Source organism: Exophiala viscosa (assembly GCF_022695815.1).
Source record: "Exophiala viscosa unplaced genomic scaffold EDD37scaffold_7, whole genome shotgun sequence".
Lineage (NCBI taxonomy): Eukaryota > Fungi > Ascomycota > Eurotiomycetes > Chaetothyriales > Herpotrichiellaceae > Exophiala > Exophiala viscosa.
Window position 1 is genome coordinate 760662 of NW_026944359.1, and position 18795 is coordinate 779456.

General features: G+C 51.5%; 7 protein-coding genes across 7 annotated transcripts; 6 read left to right on the top strand and 1 right to left on the bottom strand.

Annotated features, from left to right (window-relative positions):
- Window positions 1-191: 191 nt before the first annotated feature.
- EDD37DRAFT_457979 (uncharacterized protein) lies at window positions 192-2227 on the top strand. The gene is made up of 2 exons (XM_062812925.1): window positions 192-294; window positions 511-2227. Exon 2 carries the CDS (start codon window positions 527-529, stop codon window positions 1904-1906), a length of 1380 nt encoding a protein of 459 aa, XP_062668986.1. The 5' UTR covers window positions 192-294; window positions 511-526; the 3' UTR covers window positions 1907-2227.
- Window positions 2228-2524: 297 nt separating this feature from the next.
- Window positions 2525-5703, bottom strand: EDD37DRAFT_565877 (uncharacterized protein; the record flags this gene model as incomplete). Its single annotated transcript, XM_062814074.1, has 2 exons — window positions 2525-3616; window positions 3694-5703. The coding sequence occupies 2 exons, from the start codon at window positions 5701-5703 to the stop codon at window positions 2525-2527; spliced, it is 3102 nt and encodes a 1033-aa protein (XP_062668987.1).
- Window positions 5704-8219: 2516 nt separating this feature from the next.
- EDD37DRAFT_682598 (uncharacterized protein) lies at window positions 8220-9201 on the top strand (the record flags this gene model as incomplete). Its single annotated transcript, XM_062819805.1, has 1 exon — window positions 8220-9201. One exon carries the CDS (start codon window positions 8220-8222, stop codon window positions 9054-9056), a length of 837 nt encoding a protein of 278 aa, XP_062668988.1. The 3' UTR covers window positions 9057-9201.
- A 163-nt stretch (window positions 9202-9364) lies between these two features.
- EDD37DRAFT_458064 (uncharacterized protein) lies at window positions 9365-10911 on the top strand. The gene is made up of 2 exons (XM_062812926.1): window positions 9365-10360; window positions 10432-10911. Exons 1-2 carry the CDS (start codon window positions 9723-9725, stop codon window positions 10829-10831), a joined length of 1038 nt encoding a protein of 345 aa, XP_062668989.1. The 5' UTR covers window positions 9365-9722; the 3' UTR covers window positions 10832-10911.
- A 1262-nt stretch (window positions 10912-12173) lies between these two features.
- On the top strand, window positions 12174-13298 carry EDD37DRAFT_565597 (transaldolase; the record flags this gene model as incomplete). The annotated part of the gene is made up of 4 exons (XM_062814061.1): window positions 12174-12243; window positions 12291-12409; window positions 12461-12625; window positions 12678-13298. The coding sequence occupies 4 exons, from the start codon at window positions 12174-12176 to the stop codon at window positions 13296-13298; spliced, it is 975 nt and encodes a 324-aa protein (XP_062668990.1).
- Window positions 13299-13841: 543 nt separating this feature from the next.
- Window positions 13842-15344, top strand: EDD37DRAFT_651290 (DHHC palmitoyltransferase-domain-containing protein; the record flags this gene model as incomplete). Its single annotated transcript, XM_062818336.1, has 1 exon — window positions 13842-15344. One exon carries the CDS (start codon window positions 13842-13844, stop codon window positions 15342-15344), a length of 1503 nt encoding a protein of 500 aa, XP_062668991.1.
- Window positions 15345-15566: 222 nt separating this feature from the next.
- EDD37DRAFT_458534 (gluconate 5-dehydrogenase) lies at window positions 15567-17556 on the top strand. The gene is made up of 6 exons (XM_062812932.1): window positions 15567-15839; window positions 15929-16383; window positions 16437-16938; window positions 16988-17152; window positions 17247-17327; window positions 17386-17556. The coding sequence occupies exons 2-5, from the start codon at window positions 15933-15935 to the stop codon at window positions 17260-17262; spliced, it is 1134 nt and encodes a 377-aa protein (XP_062668992.1). The 5' UTR covers window positions 15567-15839; window positions 15929-15932; the 3' UTR covers window positions 17263-17327; window positions 17386-17556.
- Window positions 17557-18795: the final 1239 nt, after the last annotated feature.

Sequence of the window (18795 nt, forward strand, 5' to 3'; positions counted from 1 at the left end):
ACCGTGGTAGCATCTGGTTGTGTGAGGATATGTTTGGCCCAGCCGCAGGTGCTCATATGGACGTCGTGTTGATGCACCTCGAAAAGAGCTCACAGCCGACGACGTCCCTCTCGCTTGCTCCGTTGATACCTCTTGTTTCGTTCCTACTTCTCATTCAGGGCCGTTCATTCCGAAGCTCCTGATGAAAATGGTTTTTCATGTTCAAAATCTGTTCACGCAGCGTGTTTAGCGTTCTTCCTGACTCATAAGTTACACACGAAGAAGATGAAAGTGACAGTGAACATGTTGCTTCCAGTAAGTACAAAAGGTAAGGTAGTGAAACAGCCTCAACCATCGCAGTCGCGACTTTCGCAACCACAGTGAGCAACGAATATCTGGCCTTAAACGGCGAAGGCAACCTTTGACTCATCTGGAAAACTGATATAACAAATACTCTATGGGTTGTGAACTTTGCAATAACAATCCCCCTCATCAGAACTTACTCTCCCTATTTCTCACAGCGTCTCACAGCATCTAAGCGCTCACAATGAGGATCTTCAAGCTTCTTCTGCTGTCTTTCGCCATCTTCTCTCCGAATATCCTCTCAGCCTCACATCCATGGCGACGATACGACCCCTGCCCATCCTCAATCTCAGCCAAGATCCCTGGCACCTGTAACGGCCACCCTCAATTCGAGACCATGTCCGACGTGCACCACGCGCTTCTATCCTGCCCCAATATCACCGCTCTGGATCTCCGCATCGCTGTCCCAGGCTGCAGCGACTGGACCGATCGCTTGAATCTTCCTCTGAGCCTGCATGGCGGCAAGTGCTATCCTCCACTCCGCTCTCTGACCCTGGGAACCTACTACTTCTCCGGGCGCCCAGTCGATGAGACCCAGTGGGAGAGGCCAGGCCTGACATGGTACGAGCGGGCTCTCGAATGGGCCCTCTCCGGCCCCGCATCATTCAAGCGTCTATCTTACCTCCATCTGCCTCAGCTGCAACGCGAAAAGACGAACCTCGATCTCTGGCTCGACGCCATGGACTTCGGTAAGCTCGAAAACCTCGCCTTGTCAGCCGGACGCAGTTCTGTTGATGACAAATTCTTCCTCAACAAAATGGCCACACACCTCACCGGCCTGAAACGCCTTCTACTCAATCACGAGACCGAACGGTCTGACGAAACCTTCACCTTCCTGCATAACCTCAACTCATCGCTGACTCACCTGACCTTGACGAACATCTGGGACACAGAGAGCAATACAAACATCCTCACGCCTATCGTCGCCACCCACGGTGACTCCCTTCAATACCTCGACATTCATTCCTTCGAACCAAACGTCGAGCTCTCGCCTGTATTCTCTCCCCAGCAACTAATCGACAGCCTTCCTCGGCTCCTGAACCTTTCGCACCTCGCGCTGAACATCGCACGAAACGGCACATGGCCCCTTGAAACCTTTGCAGCGATTGCCTCCAGCACATCACATCTGACAAGCCTAGATCTATGGCTCAACATCGCATCAGAATGCCGGCACCAGAAGCCAGATTTACCACCCTGGCACCCAAAGCACAGTCCTACCCAAGGCACTTGCACCGGCGCTGAACAGTTCCTCCTGCCGTATGTCAACGAGACAACAGCTCTCAAAGTATTTGAGTTCTTGCGCCAGCACAAAGCAGGCAGCGTCCTGCAAAACGTCACGTTCTGGGTTGGAGACTGGACTAGACCGTGGGCTGGGCCGCACGTCCCGAGTTGGATAGAAGGCCGAAAAGCATTGGTCAGATGCACAAGCGAGGCAGACCCAGACGGAAGAGGTCAGTGCCATGTCGAGGTTGGAGAGAGATATTGGGAAAGAGGAGACCAAGACGCACGGGACTGGGCATATATTGAAGGACAGCTTGCTAGGCTGGCAGAGCCTAAACGATAATGACTGGGAACTCTGATTCTTCTCTTGTGCCATGTCGAAGTCGGAGAAGAATATTGGGAGAAAGGGAGACAGCGACGAATGCAATTACGGGTACAGAAAAGACCCAAGGTATCTTGGTATCATGCAGGTCAATGAAATTACCTAGGAGAAGATCGGTACTCATACACATGTGAAGGTAGCCCATGTCGCTCAATACCCTCGATGTCATCCAGCACTCGTATTAGCCCCACTCTCTGCAATTCGTAACCATTCCGTACAAATCGCGACGACACAGCCCTAAAACGCCTCAAAGCTTTTGTGAGAAAGCGCTTTTCGATAATGCATTGGTAGATGCACCGAACTGTCCTCCAGATCAATAGAGCACCACAGCTCCTGCATCGACTCAAAAGCCGGGCAAAGAATCAGAAATTCAGCACCCGCACCTCAATCTTCCTCCAGAGATGCTAGGTATGCCACACAGTCTCGGCAATCATCTGCCCATGCCTTAGATATCCAGAACTGGTCGGGAGGATTCTCAGCATTCCATTCGTCACGTTCGACTTTCTCCGCCTCCGTCAAGGGGGTAGTACGCTGAGCTTCCCACTCCTCCATAGCGGAAAGCGGCTTCATCTTGATCTCCTATTGCATCTCGGCATCGTCGTTCACCTCCTGTTTGACAGAAGGCTGCCCAACGTTGATTTCCTCTTTTGGCGGGGCAGCGTCATTGGTTTGCTCAGAGGTCTCTTGCTTCGTCTCATCGGATGTTTCCTGCTTGACTGTCTGCTCAAGCTGAGGCTGAGGTTCAGGCTCCGCCGCCGGTTCTGCTTCGAGGCCAAGAGCCCTCTTGAAGACCATTTCAGCGCCATCGACAACTTCGAGGATTGACTTTCGCATCGCGCGTTGTTCCCGGGGTAAAAGCTCGGCAGTCTTGCCTTGCTCTTGGCCAATCACCACGCCTGTATAGTCTCTCTTGATCGCAATATAAATGGCGTCAAGTTTGGTCAACAGGTCGTCCTTGACACCGCTGAGCATCTTCTTGAGGAGTCCTCGAATATGGTTGACAGCGTCGTCAAACATGGAATCTTTCTCCACGGACACATAATGATCCATATTGACCTTCATCCTAGCGAAGCTTCCTGGTCCAGCCTCTCTGGTGCAAGCATCGTAGATCTCCAGCATGTGTGCGCTGATCTGAGGCTCGAATTCACGATTGATGTCACGTTGCTTTTCCGTGATTCTACCACGGGCTTCGTTCATGGCATCCTTCAGAGTCTCTTTGTACACAGGGATCTGGTGCTTCAACATCTGGAACGACGCAATCGAAGCACCGTTTCTAACAGCGCGACGCTCAATGTCGTTATGGAAGTCCGTAAGCACGCGACCGGCGTTCAATGGGAGACCGTTGAGGATGCCAGGCATTCTGCGAGCGAAAACTGATTCCCAAGGACCAGCAATGTGGCGGATGACCGGCTCGACTAGCTGCTCATTGAAATTATGACAGCCACCAGAACCTGTGAAGCATCCCTCGCGGCGGACCACAGCTTTATACGTTGCCCAGTAGAGGCCTCCCGCCGAACGATCGTCCCGATTGACAGGCAACCCCCACTTGCGAGCAGTGTCGTTTGCTTGCGATTTCGCGGCCGATGTGGCAGCTGGGTAGCCATCGTACACCTTGTCCTGGAGCTCTTCAGCCAGTCCATTGATGACGTTGGTGACTGTCTTTTCGAGTGCCTGTAATGCATTAGTAGGAATATAAGCAGCACAACATTTGATGAAACATGGATGACTAACAACATGGGGGAACTCACAGAGTCGAGCTTGGTCAGTCTCTCCTTCAGAATTTGCGCCTCCCGCTGCAGCTGACCCTCTGAGAGATTCTTGCCGGTGCCATCGTTCGACGCCCATAGCCGAAGAGAATTGAGTAATTGGAACATGCTATTGAGAAAGCGGCGGCAAGAAGCCTGGCGATCAGCTGTGGTTAGATGTATGCAGTGGGCCTGCAGTGCCGGCACCTCAGTCTCATCAATCTGACTGAAGCCATTCGGCATTTTGTCCCGCGGAAGTCTACCTTTCAGCTTTTGGTATGCACGAGAAGATACACAGAACACAGGCAAGTTGCGAGCCACTTCGTCATAATCGCGAGCATCGACTTCCGGGTTGAAGTTTGCAGCATCGGCCTCTTCGGCAAGTTCTTGATCGAGCTCACGTATGCCTGACGCATAATCTTGTCGAATTGCACCTCGCGAGTATTCATTTCGGCCTGATATGCATTTGATTGATAGTAAGGCATCAATGCTTTCGTTCTCCTTCTCAGCTTCTTCGATCTGGCGTCGGTTAGCTGAGATCTCGGTGTCGATCTTATGTCTTTCGTAACGACCCTCCTTCTTTGTAATACGCAGCTCGGTAACCTTGGTGGTGATATCGTCTTCCGTCAAAGGCTCGCCTTGATCCTCACTGGTATGGGAAGACGTATAGTCCGAGCCAGCATCACTTTCGGCGTTGTCACTCTCGTAGATGAAGTCATCGTCGGTATCGGGGTCTGCGTAGTTTGGCTTCTTCCTAGGTTTGCTAGGCTTATCCGCACGTTTGCGCTTCAGAGATTTCGGTTTTGGCTTGAAGACCGTCTGACCGGCACTGCAGTCTTCTTGCAACTTTTCCCAGACTTCGAGCTCTTCATCGGCGGCGTCCATGGCAGCAGAGATGTCAGACCTAGTGTCCTTGAGGCCCTCAATTTTATCCTTCAAGGACGTCTTCTTCTGTCGCAATTGATCCCATTTGGCCCACATAGGTCCAAGCTCTTCCTCAAGTCCCAGCGAATCTTGGGCTTCCGTTATAGAGATGTCATCAGTTTTGCTGCAGATAAAAGTGACCGCATTGTATCCACCATCCATCTTCAGCTGTCTCTTGAAGGAATCGCCAAGCAAATTCTTTGCTGATTTGTCGTCAACTGCTCTGGTGATAGGCGCAACAATCCACAAACCCGTGCATTGCTTCATGTATCCCTGGGCTACAGCAGCACGAGCTTGGTTGCTATCGTGCACACCGGGGAGGTCAACGATGACGGCACCTGTGGCTAGAGCAGGGGATTTGACATGAAGTCTCACCACTCGAATCAGGGGCCAGAACTCCATCTCTCGAGGCTTCTTTCTCTCCTTCTCGCCCTTTCCTTTGACCCCACCTTTCTCCTTGCTGTCCACATATTGCTGGAGCTTTTTGTGGAACACCAGGGCGTCATCAGCCTCGATGGTGCGGGTGGTACCTAAACATGCGACATTGTCGTGCGCCAGGAGCCGTTCGATTGGGACCTTCTCCATTTCTTCTTTGGTCAACTTGGGATACACAGCTTTCACCTGAGCATAGGCGATGCCGCTCTCCGACTCCTCATTTGTACACTCGCGAGACACCTGTCCCGATCCGTCGAGCAGGTCTTGGAACATGACCTTCAGCATTTTGTGCCAATCGTCACGAGAAATGAACTCAATTTGGGCATGGTAGGGGGCGCCCTCTTCGTAGTTGTAGCTGATCTCTGTCACAACTGCAGTACATGCTCTCATGCAATTTGTAGGCACAAGTCGCTCTTCGTCAAGCATTGCATTGATTACCGAGCTCTTTCCAGCCCCAGTAGCGCCAACCACACCGATGACAGTTTTGGAGCGAACTGCTTGTGCTTGGACCTTCTCAACCGCCTGCAGCCACTGAGTCGCATCATGACTAGGCTGTGCTTGCAGAGTTCGCTGTATATCACCCAGCAGTTGGACACCCTTTTCGACACTCTTCTCGAGCTGCTCAGGTGTGCGGCCATCGAAAAGCTCCGCCATGCTAAGTCGGACGGGTTCAGATGCAGCTTCCGCAGGGTCTGAGCCATCTTCAAGTTCAATATGCAAGTCTTCTTCTTTGGGGGTATTGTATTGCGGAGGTGCGTCATTTTCTGATTGCGGTGACGCCGACAGCTCTTGCTTGACATTGCTAGTACCGTCGATTGGGGTCAGGGAAGGCGTTGCGACTGCTGCAGGAACAGGAACAGGAACATTGTCGACAACACCTCTGGCCACAGTTCTGGAATGCAGGCCCAGATTGCTCCACAAAACCATCCACTCCTCCATGTGCTTCCGCTGAGTATTGAAATCGTGGTGGGGATCCATACCGGTCTTGTCCTTGATGCCAAAATAGCCATCATAATAGAAGCGCCAGAACGCCCCATGCTCTAGACGACGCTTCAGAAGATCTTGACTGTAAGCCATGTTTGTGATGCGGGCACCCCTTCCACGGAAGTATGACTTCTGAGTCTCGTGTAGGCTAAGCCACTCATCTCGAGCTGATTTGTCACAGGCAAGCACGTTCGCATATCGTCGTGCAGTCTGGCGGCCGCACTCAACGTCTTGCTTGTGGAGTTCAAGTCGTTCGAACAGAAAGTCTTCCCAGCCCAGTTGGTCTGGTGGTGGCGAGGAGGAGGTGAAAGAATGAGGAGATGCGGGTTGCGGATTGACAGCCATAGTGGGACTGCTTGTTGCAGGTCGGATAGTGCGCGGCTGATAAGGCTTGATTGTAGGTCCTGAGACGTCCTTGGATGTCGACAGACTCTTGCTTCTTATCAGGTTGGCTGTGTTTGTGACCTCTGTGAGTGGCGGACGGGAAAGTACTTCTGCCTTTCTCATTTCCAGATCTTGTGCGCGAACTGCTTCAAGTGCGATGAAGTTGTGAGGAGGTCTCGTTGCTAACGTGGTGACCTTTGTCTTCTCTTCAATGACTTGCAAGTCATGTCTCAGAACGATATCCCCTTCACCTTGATACCGCTTCTTGTATGCTTTAAGAAGTGAGGCAACCTCTTTGTCTTTCGGACACTTAATCCATAAAGCGTCATGCTGGTCGAATTGGTCAACAGGTAGCTTGTCGTGATGAAGAATCGCGACGAAGGCGACGTCCGGATCTAGGTTGTGGTCGGGCTTCAGACCCTTCATCTTCTCGAAGAAGTCACTGCCCATGTTAATTCGACGTTGTTCTGACATGAGATCATACACGTACGTGGGGTCCGCCATCTTGTGAGAGACGGCTTCGGCTGAAGCTCACCAATCTGGTGCGACCTGTGGCAGCGTGTGTCTGATCAATGAGAACAAGAGGGTTTGTTTTTGGGAGAATTCGCGATTCTGGGGTAACAACGCGTCGTTCGCGCGTTATACTATGGTACGTCACTAGTCCCATTTACGCGCAATGACGCGTTTGCACCTTCACTCTTTACCGCTGCAGTACTTAAAGTGGCAGAGATTTGTCTAGACGATGTCTACCACAGTACCTTTGGGCAGATGGACTTGGTTGGGGGATAGCTTCCCTGACCTCAAGGTAAGTCAAGGATTGAGTGGATTCATTTGCTACCTAAGTGCGCTGTTATACAGGCACTTCCACCTTTCGACCTTCCATCAAAAGAAGCGACCTGAGAATATCTTCTCTGCCGACAGATTTCTCGCTATCATCAATGCTGGTAAGACTGAGCTGAACCGACGGCGCAACAACACAAGGTTTCACTTCCATATCCTCATTGCCACCCTTCTTGTCCTGCGATGTTTGCGCTTGCGCTTGTGTCTTGGCCAATTCTTCTTTGACAGTAGCCTCGGCATCGTTGATTGTCTTCTCCAGGAAGTCAAGGTCATCGTCGCTGCCATGTTTTTGGGGCCAAGTTCGCAGCTCGGCGAGAATAGTCTTTGCTCTGTCGACGAACATCATCTTGTCTGGGTGTCGGCGAATGCTTGCAGTTGTGGCGAGAGTCGTATTGACAAGAGCGCGGAGGAAAGGGCTGAGCTCTGGTTGCAGTAGTAGATCGTAACATGTGTCGACTGCTGCAGACATGGCGTCGTGACATATATCCTCGAGGGCACCTTGATAGCGTGCCCAATAGAATCTAGCAAGGTTGGACATTGAAGCCATGATTGTATGGTGATATCGCGAAGGATGATGTTAATTGAAAGTGATACTTCGAGAGATGGAGTTGTTGAAAATAGGCTGCAACCTATGGTTTCTGGTATTTGGTGAACAGAAGTAGTTCGATGTTTTCCAGTGAAGAGTGGTGCGGCGAGGTGAAGTGTGTTCTCGAGTACCAGATTGAGTACCTTCCAGGGAACATGAGCAATTGCCGCAGCTTCATGTCCTTTGTTGAACTCCATCCTTCTGAAACTTCCACCACCGGAGGACTGACCTCTCGACCTTCAGCAGCTTGCTCTCGACACCGAGAGTGCGTGGTCGAAGGCCAATCGCCTTACCTGACCCTATTTTGTCAGCCTTGCTTGTTTCCCTTCCTTCAACTCTGTGCATACAAGTTTGCGCCGCAATCCTGCTCGTCAACATGGTGCAGTGGAGCACTCCTCAACGAGCCACCTCCAAGACAGATGAGCCTCTCTCACAAGTTGGCACGCAAGAAGAGCAGCTGCGAAATGTTGTTGGATCAGCAGAGAATTCACGAGCATCAGTTTCAGGACCTCTAAGCACCAAGGCCAAGCCAGTTCCGCAACTAGCCAGTCGATCTTCCCCAAGCCGATTCCAGCGGCCATACTCGTCAGAGTGGATGCTGTGTCGTTTGCAAGCGAGTGGTCGTACGATAATCGCGCTTGCTGGCACTGGTGCAACAGAAAACTTGATTGCAAGTAGACTGGCCACCTCGTTGAAGCTAAAGGTGCACCCATGGCAAGGAGCTCTCTGTTTGGCAGGAAACAAGACGCTGTCTGCGTATGGGGTCGCCAACCTCGAGATCCGGCACAACGATTTCTGTGCGTCCATTTGGGTCCTTGTCGCTCATATACAGAGGGACCTAATATTAGGACAGCCGTTCTGGAAGACTTACCGAGTGGTCCCTGATTATGCGCGAGGAGGAATCATCATACGTGAAAATGAAAAGCGATGGCACCTCGGGCTGAAATCGCCTCCCGTAGACATGTCAACAGGCGAGCAGATGCAAGCCGCCACGCGAGGTAAAGAGCAGACCAAGTCCGTCACATGCTCCACCAAACCCCTGCGAGAGCATACACTCACCTCCGCGATGTCAGCAATGAGTACAAGCCCCTCATACCTCAGCCCGACACAGAGCAGTAGGGCAAGATCCCACGCAGTCAAGCATAAGGACACAGAAGCATCTCTGCAACCACTGTCTCCGCCACAGCAGTCGGTAGACTCGACTGTCGAATGATCTCCCGACAAGACAGCGCCGCAGTGTCAGGGGTTTTTTTGACGAACAGCGCACGACCAACCAGGGGAGACCAATCACGAAGTAAGGGCGGATATGATGGCATTGAAACCGGGAAGCCTGGTTATGAAGATGGACTCGAGCAGGAAGTTCTATGTGAAGGAGATAGCAATGGGTACGATCAACAACGAGCTTATGAAGACATTGCTTTCATGGAAATGGAGAAGTTTATTACGAAATGTCAAGTGGAGCTCCCCGCACACTCACATTAGCTGAAAGATGAATATAATCCTTCTCATTCAAAGCCTGCTGTTTCGCTGAGAAATATGGTATTGTGCTATGTTTTATCGCATTGCCTGACCTCTACCGATGCTCGTTCATTCAGACATAGCACGCACTCCTGGCACCCGTTACTGACGTCAACCAAAGGCCAAGAAAATCATCCTCTGACTCTTGAAGTACAAACGCAGGCCGCAATGGAATTACGAGTACATCGGCCCAGACATACTTTCAAGCCACGGACGAGGGCGGACGAAGGCCATGGGGTCGACCCGAGCACGTCCTGGACACCTGCCATCACAATTCATGCTATATAATGCCTGACAATTATGCTGATTCCATCGTCACGTCTGGGAATGGATCTCACGTACCAACAGGTCAATTGCAGTCATGTCCGAAGACTTCCCCATCGAGCTCGAACTAGGCAAAACCATTCGCACGCTCCTCTACTCCCAATTCTTCAACCCACCACCATATCCCGCCAATTCCTTCGCCAACCAAACAGTAATCGTCACCGGTTCGAACATCGGTCTCGGTCTTGAAGCAGCCCGGCACTTCTACCGCTTGAACTGCACGAAACTGATACTGGCCGTCCGAACCATCTCTAAAGGTCAAACCGCCAAAGAAGACATCGTCCGCAGCGTCACGCATCGCGCCGACGCCGACGCCATCGAAGTGTGGTCTTTAGACCTCAACAGCACTGCGTCGACGCTAGCTTTCGCGGAGCGGGTGAAGAAGGAGCTCGCTCGCCTCGACGTACTGGTTGAGAATGCCGGACTCGGTGCTCAGAAATGGATACCTGTCGAAGGATTCGAGCAGAGCATCCAAGTGAACGTCATCAACACTCTTTTGCTAGGCATGTCCCTCTTGCCTAAGTTGGAGGAGACCAAGTCCGCTTGCGAAGACTCATCGCCACATCTGGTGATCGTGAGCTCAGATGGTCTACGGCTCACCAAGTTCAAGCAGATCAACAACCCAGATATTTATGAGAGTTTGAATACCGAAGAGGGATTCAATCCGCTCGAGTGGTGAGTCCGGTGTTCCATCTCAGGCTTGTGGCTCAAGTCCTTCGTGGAAGTTCGCACTAACGTCTCACCAGGTACTGCATAAGCAAACTACTCGAAGTCCTCTTCATCCGCGAACTCGTCGATCGTCTCTACCCCATTAACTCCAACACACCCGTGATAATCAATCTGGTCAATCCTGGCATGAGCCGGTCTGCCTTCTCCCGGGACGCAAGCCTACCTGTACGTATCGTCGACACCCTCATGCGCTGGATGTTCGGGCGTTCCGCGGAAGTCGGCTCGAGAACGCTCGTACTTGGTGCGAGCGCTGGACCCAATTCCCATGGTGAATTCATGAGTGATGGCCAAAACCAGTATGTAGCCGGATGGGTGCATGAAGATATTGGCAAACGGGCACAGAGAAAGGTGTTTGAGCAGACGTTGAAGGTGTTGGAGATGAGAAGTCCCGGAGTAGGTAAGGAGGCTGGGCTATGAGAAAAGTGGATAGGGGTAAAGCCAGTGGCACCATGTTTGTTGGAAATACTTTGGAGCCTCGTGAAGAATGGCTATGGCATAAGCGTTTCGGAACAAGAACGACGATGAGAATCTGGATGTGAGAAACGAAGATGTGCGGCGATCTGTGCTCCGGAAGGTCATGCTCTCGGACTGGGTCGACCGGCGACTGGTGGGGATTTGTCAAGCTGGGGTTCTCCACAGTGGACATCAATGCCATCTGTTCACGAGTTGGAAGACTACCTTGTTCCATGTTACAATACCAATGCGATCAGGAATGAAGCCTTCGCCACCTGTCCTCGCTGCCGACGCCATCCTGTGATGAAGTCAGGCAAGGACGAGCTGGTGGCAAGGGCCAAGACATCGACCCCAACGCGGTTGGGCAATGGCCTGGACACCAAATCCGGAGGACGAGACTCATGGCGGTCGATGCGAAGCAGCTCTTTGCATGCCTGAAAGGAACATTCGATCGTGTGGGCGTCCCCTGGATGAGGCTTTCTACCAATTGTAGCCGTTGTTATTGGTCAGAAGCAGATCCATCTCGAGTTCCCGGATAGAGTTGAGAAAAGCATGCCTTGCCTTGCCTTGCGGTCCTTACATTCTTGTTTGTATCGGAAATGGGTTCCCGAATCGAAGCTCGCATATCACACTCGCACTGATGTTAGTCGCTGCAACCTCGATACTCCGTTCTTGTCTGTAGACCGGCTGAGAACAGCCAACATGAGACGAATCACCTACCTAGCGTTTCGTGTGAGAAAGGCATTCAGGCTGACGATGCTTCAAGGGACTTATCAAACATTTCGTTTTGTGGTCCGGCTGTTCTGAGACAACATCGAGCGTAGTACCTGACTAATACGGCCAAACTTAGTCACAGTAGTGACCAGCGCCGGAGAAGCCGGAGGATGACTACACGTTGAATGGATGACTCAGGCGGGGTAAGGAGTAACTACCTCAATTCACCTGAGGCTTGCACCTCCGTGGAAAACCATACCTACAGGAATAAAGGTATGTTATGACAATCAAGTTAACGTCAACAGATACGGAGATGAATGTGTCTGGCAACCATCTGGATAGGACACAAAATGGCGCAGTCAGGATTTCCCGCCGGAAACAGACACCTAACCGCCATCGCCCGCCGATTCATCCCGCCCATGGAACGGTTTCGCACCTGATTCTCCACTTAAGCCCCTCCATCACCTTTCACGTCACTTTTTCGAGCCGGCTCACAGGCTAATTAATTGATGAAAACAACTCTTGCCTTCTCAATTCTATCTCAACAATTTCTCTTTTACATTCATAAACAACCCATCATTCATCCTACAATATGTCTACCTCACTCGATCAACTGAAAGCTTCCGGGACCACCGTCGTTTGCGACAGCGGCGAGTTCTCCAGTAAATATACACACTTCCGCGGAATTACAGCTGCTAACAATTCACAGCGATCAAGAAATACCAACCTCAAGATGCCACCACAAACCCCTCCCTGATCCTCGCGGCCTCCAAGAAGCCCGAATACGCCAAGTTGATTGACCCGGCTGTCGAATATGGCAAGCAACATGTATGTCACACGTCCATCCTGCGGTATCTCAAGCTAAGACTGTGAAAACAGGGCGGATCAATTGACGAACAAGTTGACGCCACACTTGACCGTCTCTTGGTCGAGTTCGGCAAGGAGATTTTGAGCATTGTTCCCGGCAAGGTCTCGACAGAAGTTGATGCTCGATTCTCCTTCGACACCAAAGCTTCAGTTGAAAAGGCACGCCACATCATTGAGGTGAGGCAGAACTACATTTAGTGAAAAGCTCAACCACTGACCATCTGCGCAGCTCTACAAGTCCATTGGCATCGACAAGTCTCGCATCCTGATCAAGATTGCCTCCACCTGGGAGGGTATCAAGGCCGCTGAGATCCTGCAAAAGGAAGGTGTCAACTGCAACCTGACCCTCATGTTCTCTCTCGTCCAAGCCATTGCTGCCGCCGAAGCCGATGCTTTCCTCATTTCTCCCTTCGTTGGTCGTATCCTCGATTGGTACAAGGCAGCCATGAAGAAGGATTTCTCTGCTCAAGAAGATCCCGGTGTCAAGAGTGTGCAATCCATTTTCAACTACTACAAGAAGTACGGCTACAAGACCATCGTCATGGGCGCGTCATTCCGAAACATTGGCGAAATCACCGAGCTGGCCGGCTGCGACTACTTGACCATCTCACCTAACCTGTTGGAGGACCTCTACAACTCCAAAGACCCCGTCCCCAAGAAGCTCGATGCTTCCGCAGCCTCCTCCTTGGACATCGAGAAGAAGAGCTACATCAACGATGAGGCGACATTCCGCTTCTACTTCAACGAGGAACAAATGGCAGTTGAGAAGCTTCGCGAGGGTATCAGCAAGTTCGCTGCTGATGCTGTTACATTGAAGGGCATTCTCCGGGAAAAGATTGAGAAGGCTTGAGTGATTGAAATTGAGTGTACATCCAAATTGTCAATCGCTTGCACCGAATCCAAAACATTTAGAAGCTTGGATGGAGGGTCATCAGGAGCTGCCTTGTGAGATCACTCACTCGGTACATACACAAACTCTTCCATAATCAATGAGATACATGACTGCTGTCCGTATCGTCTATGATCGCCTCCTAGACGGAGCGCTACTTCACTCGGAACATCTTTGAAGAGCCATCTCAAGTCCGGATGCAAAATCCTCACCTGATTTTCGTCACCGTCTGACATCATAGTGCCGGCATGCTGTGGGATATAGATTGTCGATAAACCTCCCACGTGACCCTTCCTCAGCACTGTACTCCGGCTCGCCACGACCGACTTTGTTGACATGACGACGACGACACCAGCCTGCGCCGTCTTCACTTCAAAAGTTCTCTGATATCGCTATTTCGAACGCGGTTTCACTCTTGGGCCGTGAGGATGCTGCGGTGACAATGACTATGCTGACGTCCCGCGACTGACCCCTCTGAGGCCTGACCGGCCAACTCCTCGCGCCATGCCTCGCTGGACAAGAGACGAGCGCAAAGAGTCCAACAAGAAAGGCAACATACTGACTGCACGAATCGTTCCCGTTTTTCTACTCGGTCTCATCGGCTACTCGTCGTACGTGGTCACGAAGCAGATCTGTGTTGACTACCTCATCCAACCACATCTGCATGGATATGTTCGACGATCGCAACAAGGCGCCGCGATCGCCATACTCACAATATACTACATCCTCTTGTTCATCACGATTGCATGCTTCATCCGCCTGATACAGACAATCACAGTGAACCCCGGCCTTGTCCCGCGTGGACCGCAATACTTCGTCGAGAAAGAGAGGAAGAAGCAGGGCCAAAGTAGGACTCATAAGGCGGAAGCACTAGAATACGGCTCGACAGAGGGATATACGCCGCGCGCACTCCGTGGCGATCGAATCGAACGAGGATACCCTGCGCAAAACTTCTGGCACAAAGATGTATTCGTATGTGGTTGGGACGGACGCCCGCCCTTCTGCTCAACATGCTACAACTACAAGCCCGACCGGGCGCATCACTGCAGCGAACTGGGTCGCTGTGTGTTGAAAATGGACCATTTCTGCCCGTGGGTCGGCGGGATCGTTTCCGAGACGTCATTCAAGTACTTCATCCAGTTCACCGGATGGGCTGCTGTATACACCTTGTGCACGCTGGTCTTTGTGGCATATTACTTCGCGAAGCGTCATTCCGAGGTTCACTCGCTTAATGTGCATTGGTTGCTTGTCTTGATATTTGCAGCGCTGTTTTTTATGTTCACCGCGGGCATGTGCGGGTCGAGTTTGCAGTTTGCGTTTCTCAATTCTTCGACGATCGAAAACTTTACGCGCAAAACAAAAGTGTGGTATTTGGCTGTGTATGTCCCCAAAAGCGCGCTGGACAGGTATAATACGTCGGGACGCAGCGATTTGCGGTTGATAACGTACCCACGCCCGCCGGAGGAACAATTCCAGGTCCTTGAACACGTCGGAGCGACGTTGAGTGGGAGCGAGCAGAGCATTGCTCGCCGCGGGACGAACTTGTCATCTCAAACTGCTGTGCCCCAGGCGACATACGATCCGCAGCAGCAAGAACCACGCCCAGAGCCCCAGGTCCCATTTTCACACCCAGCTGTGGCAAGGGAGCAAGCGGTCGCGCGACCTTCTACAGCACCAGAGACGCGAACCTTTGCTATCCTCGAGACCAAGCCCGGCGTGAACCCGTTCGACATGGGCCCTTATAACAACTTCAAAGAAGTGATGGGCTACACTGTCTTCGACTGGCTCGTGCCGCTACGTCTCTCGCCCCTGGTTGATCACAAGGATCCAGTGGGCATGTACAAGCTTGGCAACGTGGTGAGAAGGATGGCCCGGAAGGCTGGAATCACAGAGGACGAGGCTGGCAGTAATGATGATGGGACGTTAGAGCAGGAAAAGCCGAGACATAAGAAACGACGAAGGAGGCGGTCCAGTGCTCGTAGTGAAAAGGCTGCGGCGGTTCTGTGATGATGTATGAATATCTTTCTTCTAAAAAATGACTGGAACTCTGATTGCTACCGGTATGCCATAGTCATCAGGGGCTTTACAACATAGTAGTTGATGTCTCACGACCAGGACGGAATTGTTGCAACAGCACGAGTACTACGTACCTACCTATGTATCTGCGATAACAAAATCACGCCTTTTTTTCTGGCCCCATTGAGGCTGAATTCAAAATATTCAAAGTTTCATTATTCGATTCATGGCTAGGACGATCAACTCCACCAGGCCCTCCCGGTGGTCCCGGTACAACTAAAAGGGGTATAATGTTCCTTTTAGGGACGCCATTGGAGCCGCGTTACGCTCTCGACGCCCATATTTTTGTGTTGAGAGAGTCCTTAGGCCCCTCTGTGTCCCTTATGACGTCGGACGACTCAAAGCTCCAAGTCGCCCTTTACAGTATTTTTTTGTTGGAGAACAATTTGTTTGATTTTATTGTCAAAACACCAATATACAATCTTTGTAAGTGCAATATCTTGTGCTATAGTCCTCAAGAGTCATTTCAAAAGAGCGGACATTGCGGGAAGGCTAACAAGCTTGCGAGATTCAAGGACAATGAACTCCGCAACCACCCTCCGTGTCCTACGGCAAGCGACTCGCCATGCGGCCTTTGCCAAACCTACCACAGGCGTTTCCAGGACCACCTTTCGAACAGTGACCAGTACCTCATCCCGACTGATTGAGAACACTCCTCGCCGCAAGAATGCCTCAGATCCATACCACAAAGCCAGTACAGAAGCCACCGGAACTTCGGCCGGTCCTCACGAAGGTTCAGCCTCACGAACAGACAGAGACATCGTAGTCGAATACCCAGATGATGAGAAAGATCTACCTAAAGAACGGCCTCTAGTAGGCAGGGGCGGAGTGCATTCTGTGAGAACACTGCCAACCTTCTCGCTTGAAGGCAGAACCGCAGTTGTGACCGGAGGCGCACGCGGTCTTGGACTTGTGATGGGGCAGGCCCTCGTCAGCTCTGGTGCCGACTTGGCTATCGTGGATTTGAACAGTGAGTTGACATTTCAGCATTGGTCAGAAAAGACATTACTGACAAGCCACTAGAGGAAGAAGGAGAAAGACAAGCAGTCGAGCTGGTCGAAATGTTCCGCCGCGAGAACCCCGACAACCCAGAAGCGGTCCCGAAGATCACGGCTCATTATGCCGACGTCTCTGATCCGGCCAGCGTGGACTCTTGCCTGGCAGAAATCCTTGACAAGCATGGCAAGATTGATCACCTGGTCACTTCGGCTGGCTTCACCGAGAACTTCGCTGCCGAGACGTATCCTTACGAGCGCATCAAGAAACTTTGGGGTGTCAATGTCGACGGAACATATCTATTCTCGACAGGTGTCGCCCGTCACCTGATGCAGCGCAACGTCACACATGGCAGCATTGTCATGATTGGCAGCATGTCCGGGGCTGTTGTGAATGTGCCTCAGCCCCAGGCGCCGTACAACGCTGCCAAGGCCGCTATTAGGCATTTGGCTGCCAGCTTTGCTGTTGAATGGGCACATGCTCACATCAGAGTCAACTGCATTAGCCCCGGCTACATGTTGACAGCACTGTGAGTAGTAAAGCCTTGAATTATGACACCGGAACTGATAGCATGATAGGACTCGAAAGATTCTCGACGATAACCCAGAGCTCAACCAAAAGTGGACGTCACTCATCCCTGTGGGCAAGATGGGCTCGCCTGAGGATTTGCAAGGTGCCGTTGTCTACTTGCTCAGTGACGCCAGTCGGTATGTCACAGGAGCCGACTTGCGAGTTGATGGAGGGTGAGTTCACGATTGTCCTTATCTGCCTGGCATTTGTTCTTCGGTGCCACGCGGCCATGCAGTTCCGTATCATCCGCTGACTGAGCAATCACAGATATACCTGCACTTAGACGCGTCTTGATTCGAACAAGACTGTTGACTCGGATGTTGCGCACATGTGTTCATTGAACAAGATGTGACTATGCGCTGCCCCAGACGACAAAATGCATGGGATGGCGTTAATATAGATATAGATATTGCCCAATTAGGGATGTGATTCTTTGCACGACCTGCAACCTGTCTTGCGATTGACCCCCGGATGTGGGAAGAAATGCATCTTCCAAGGATGTGTATCTCCTCACAAGGCCATTTCCCAGGACATGGTGAGTACATCTGTGATCAGGCTGTCGTGAAGCATTCTGAATTTGGTCTGCTTGAGCGGATGATCGGCGCTGTTGGGGCCAGGTACGTGGGACATTGTCCCACGTTTCACGGGCTTTGCGATCCTGATTGTGCCAGAGCAAACTCGTTATGTCACATTTTCCTGTCGTTGATTCTCCTGATAGTTGGAAGTGGGATAGTGTCTCTTGAATGGACACATGAGTTATCTCAAGACCGAATCGAGATGAGGTAAGGAGGTGTTGTTGACAATTGGGCAGCAATGACCGTTAAAGATGGAGAAAGGAGAGGTCTAGAGTCCAGACCGCCTGGGTGTTCGACCATGTCTGGCCGTTGTCCAATCCTTGCGTCGTTGGACAATTCACGTCGTGTCAAAGCCATGATCCGCAGTGGATGCCGCCACCAGGAAGATGGAGACTCATAGCCTAGCTAATCGAAATTAGGCTATGGTTGCATACTATACTGTACCATTACTCTCCATATTAACGGGCTTCGCCGAAGGCTTGGATGTATCTGCACCCAAGTTGAGAGAAGCATATGGCAATGGACATCATTTCTTTTTCCCGTCGGTTCTCCTCGGGTAACACGGACATGGAAGATGCTTCTGGGCTTCTAATTCCGCGGTATCATTAGGCGGTCAGCAAAGGACAATTTAGGAAGGTGTGATTTGTGTCTACCTAAGAATCGCGTGTTGACTTGTAGGCAATGGGCCCAGCCAGGGTGTTGTCTACAGAGGGTTCCAGCAACGTGGGAGCCGGGACGTGCCATCGATAACGTGGGAAATGTCGGCAATTGATTAGCTAGCGCGCTGGACTGCGTGGGAGTGCAGAAGGATCCGGGAAGCAAGGCTGGGGTTTGAAACATGATAGGGATAGTACTGTAGATAGCGGCGAGGCAAGCGGTGAGGGGTATTGGGGTAGGGAAGGCGACGGCGAGAGGCGAGACGTGGAAGGGGAAATGCAACGTTGCGAGAGTTGATGTGTGTGGGAAGGCAGCAAACTGCTATCTCCAGATACGACTTGAGGTACAAGGTACAAGTACGCGCATGGGGCCAGGCGAGAAGTACCCAAGCAGGTAAGTTGTACCTGAACGAGTAATTGGTGCTGCCGCGGATCGGAAGAACTACATGCCTTGTTGTGCCTAAAGTAGAGTTTCATAAGCGCGAGATGGCTGCTGGTATAGGCTTTAAGGCTTTGTTTATGTTCACGCCTCTCTGCAACAGTCAAACCACCTCATCACTCTTTCTATTCGTCTTTACGTACATT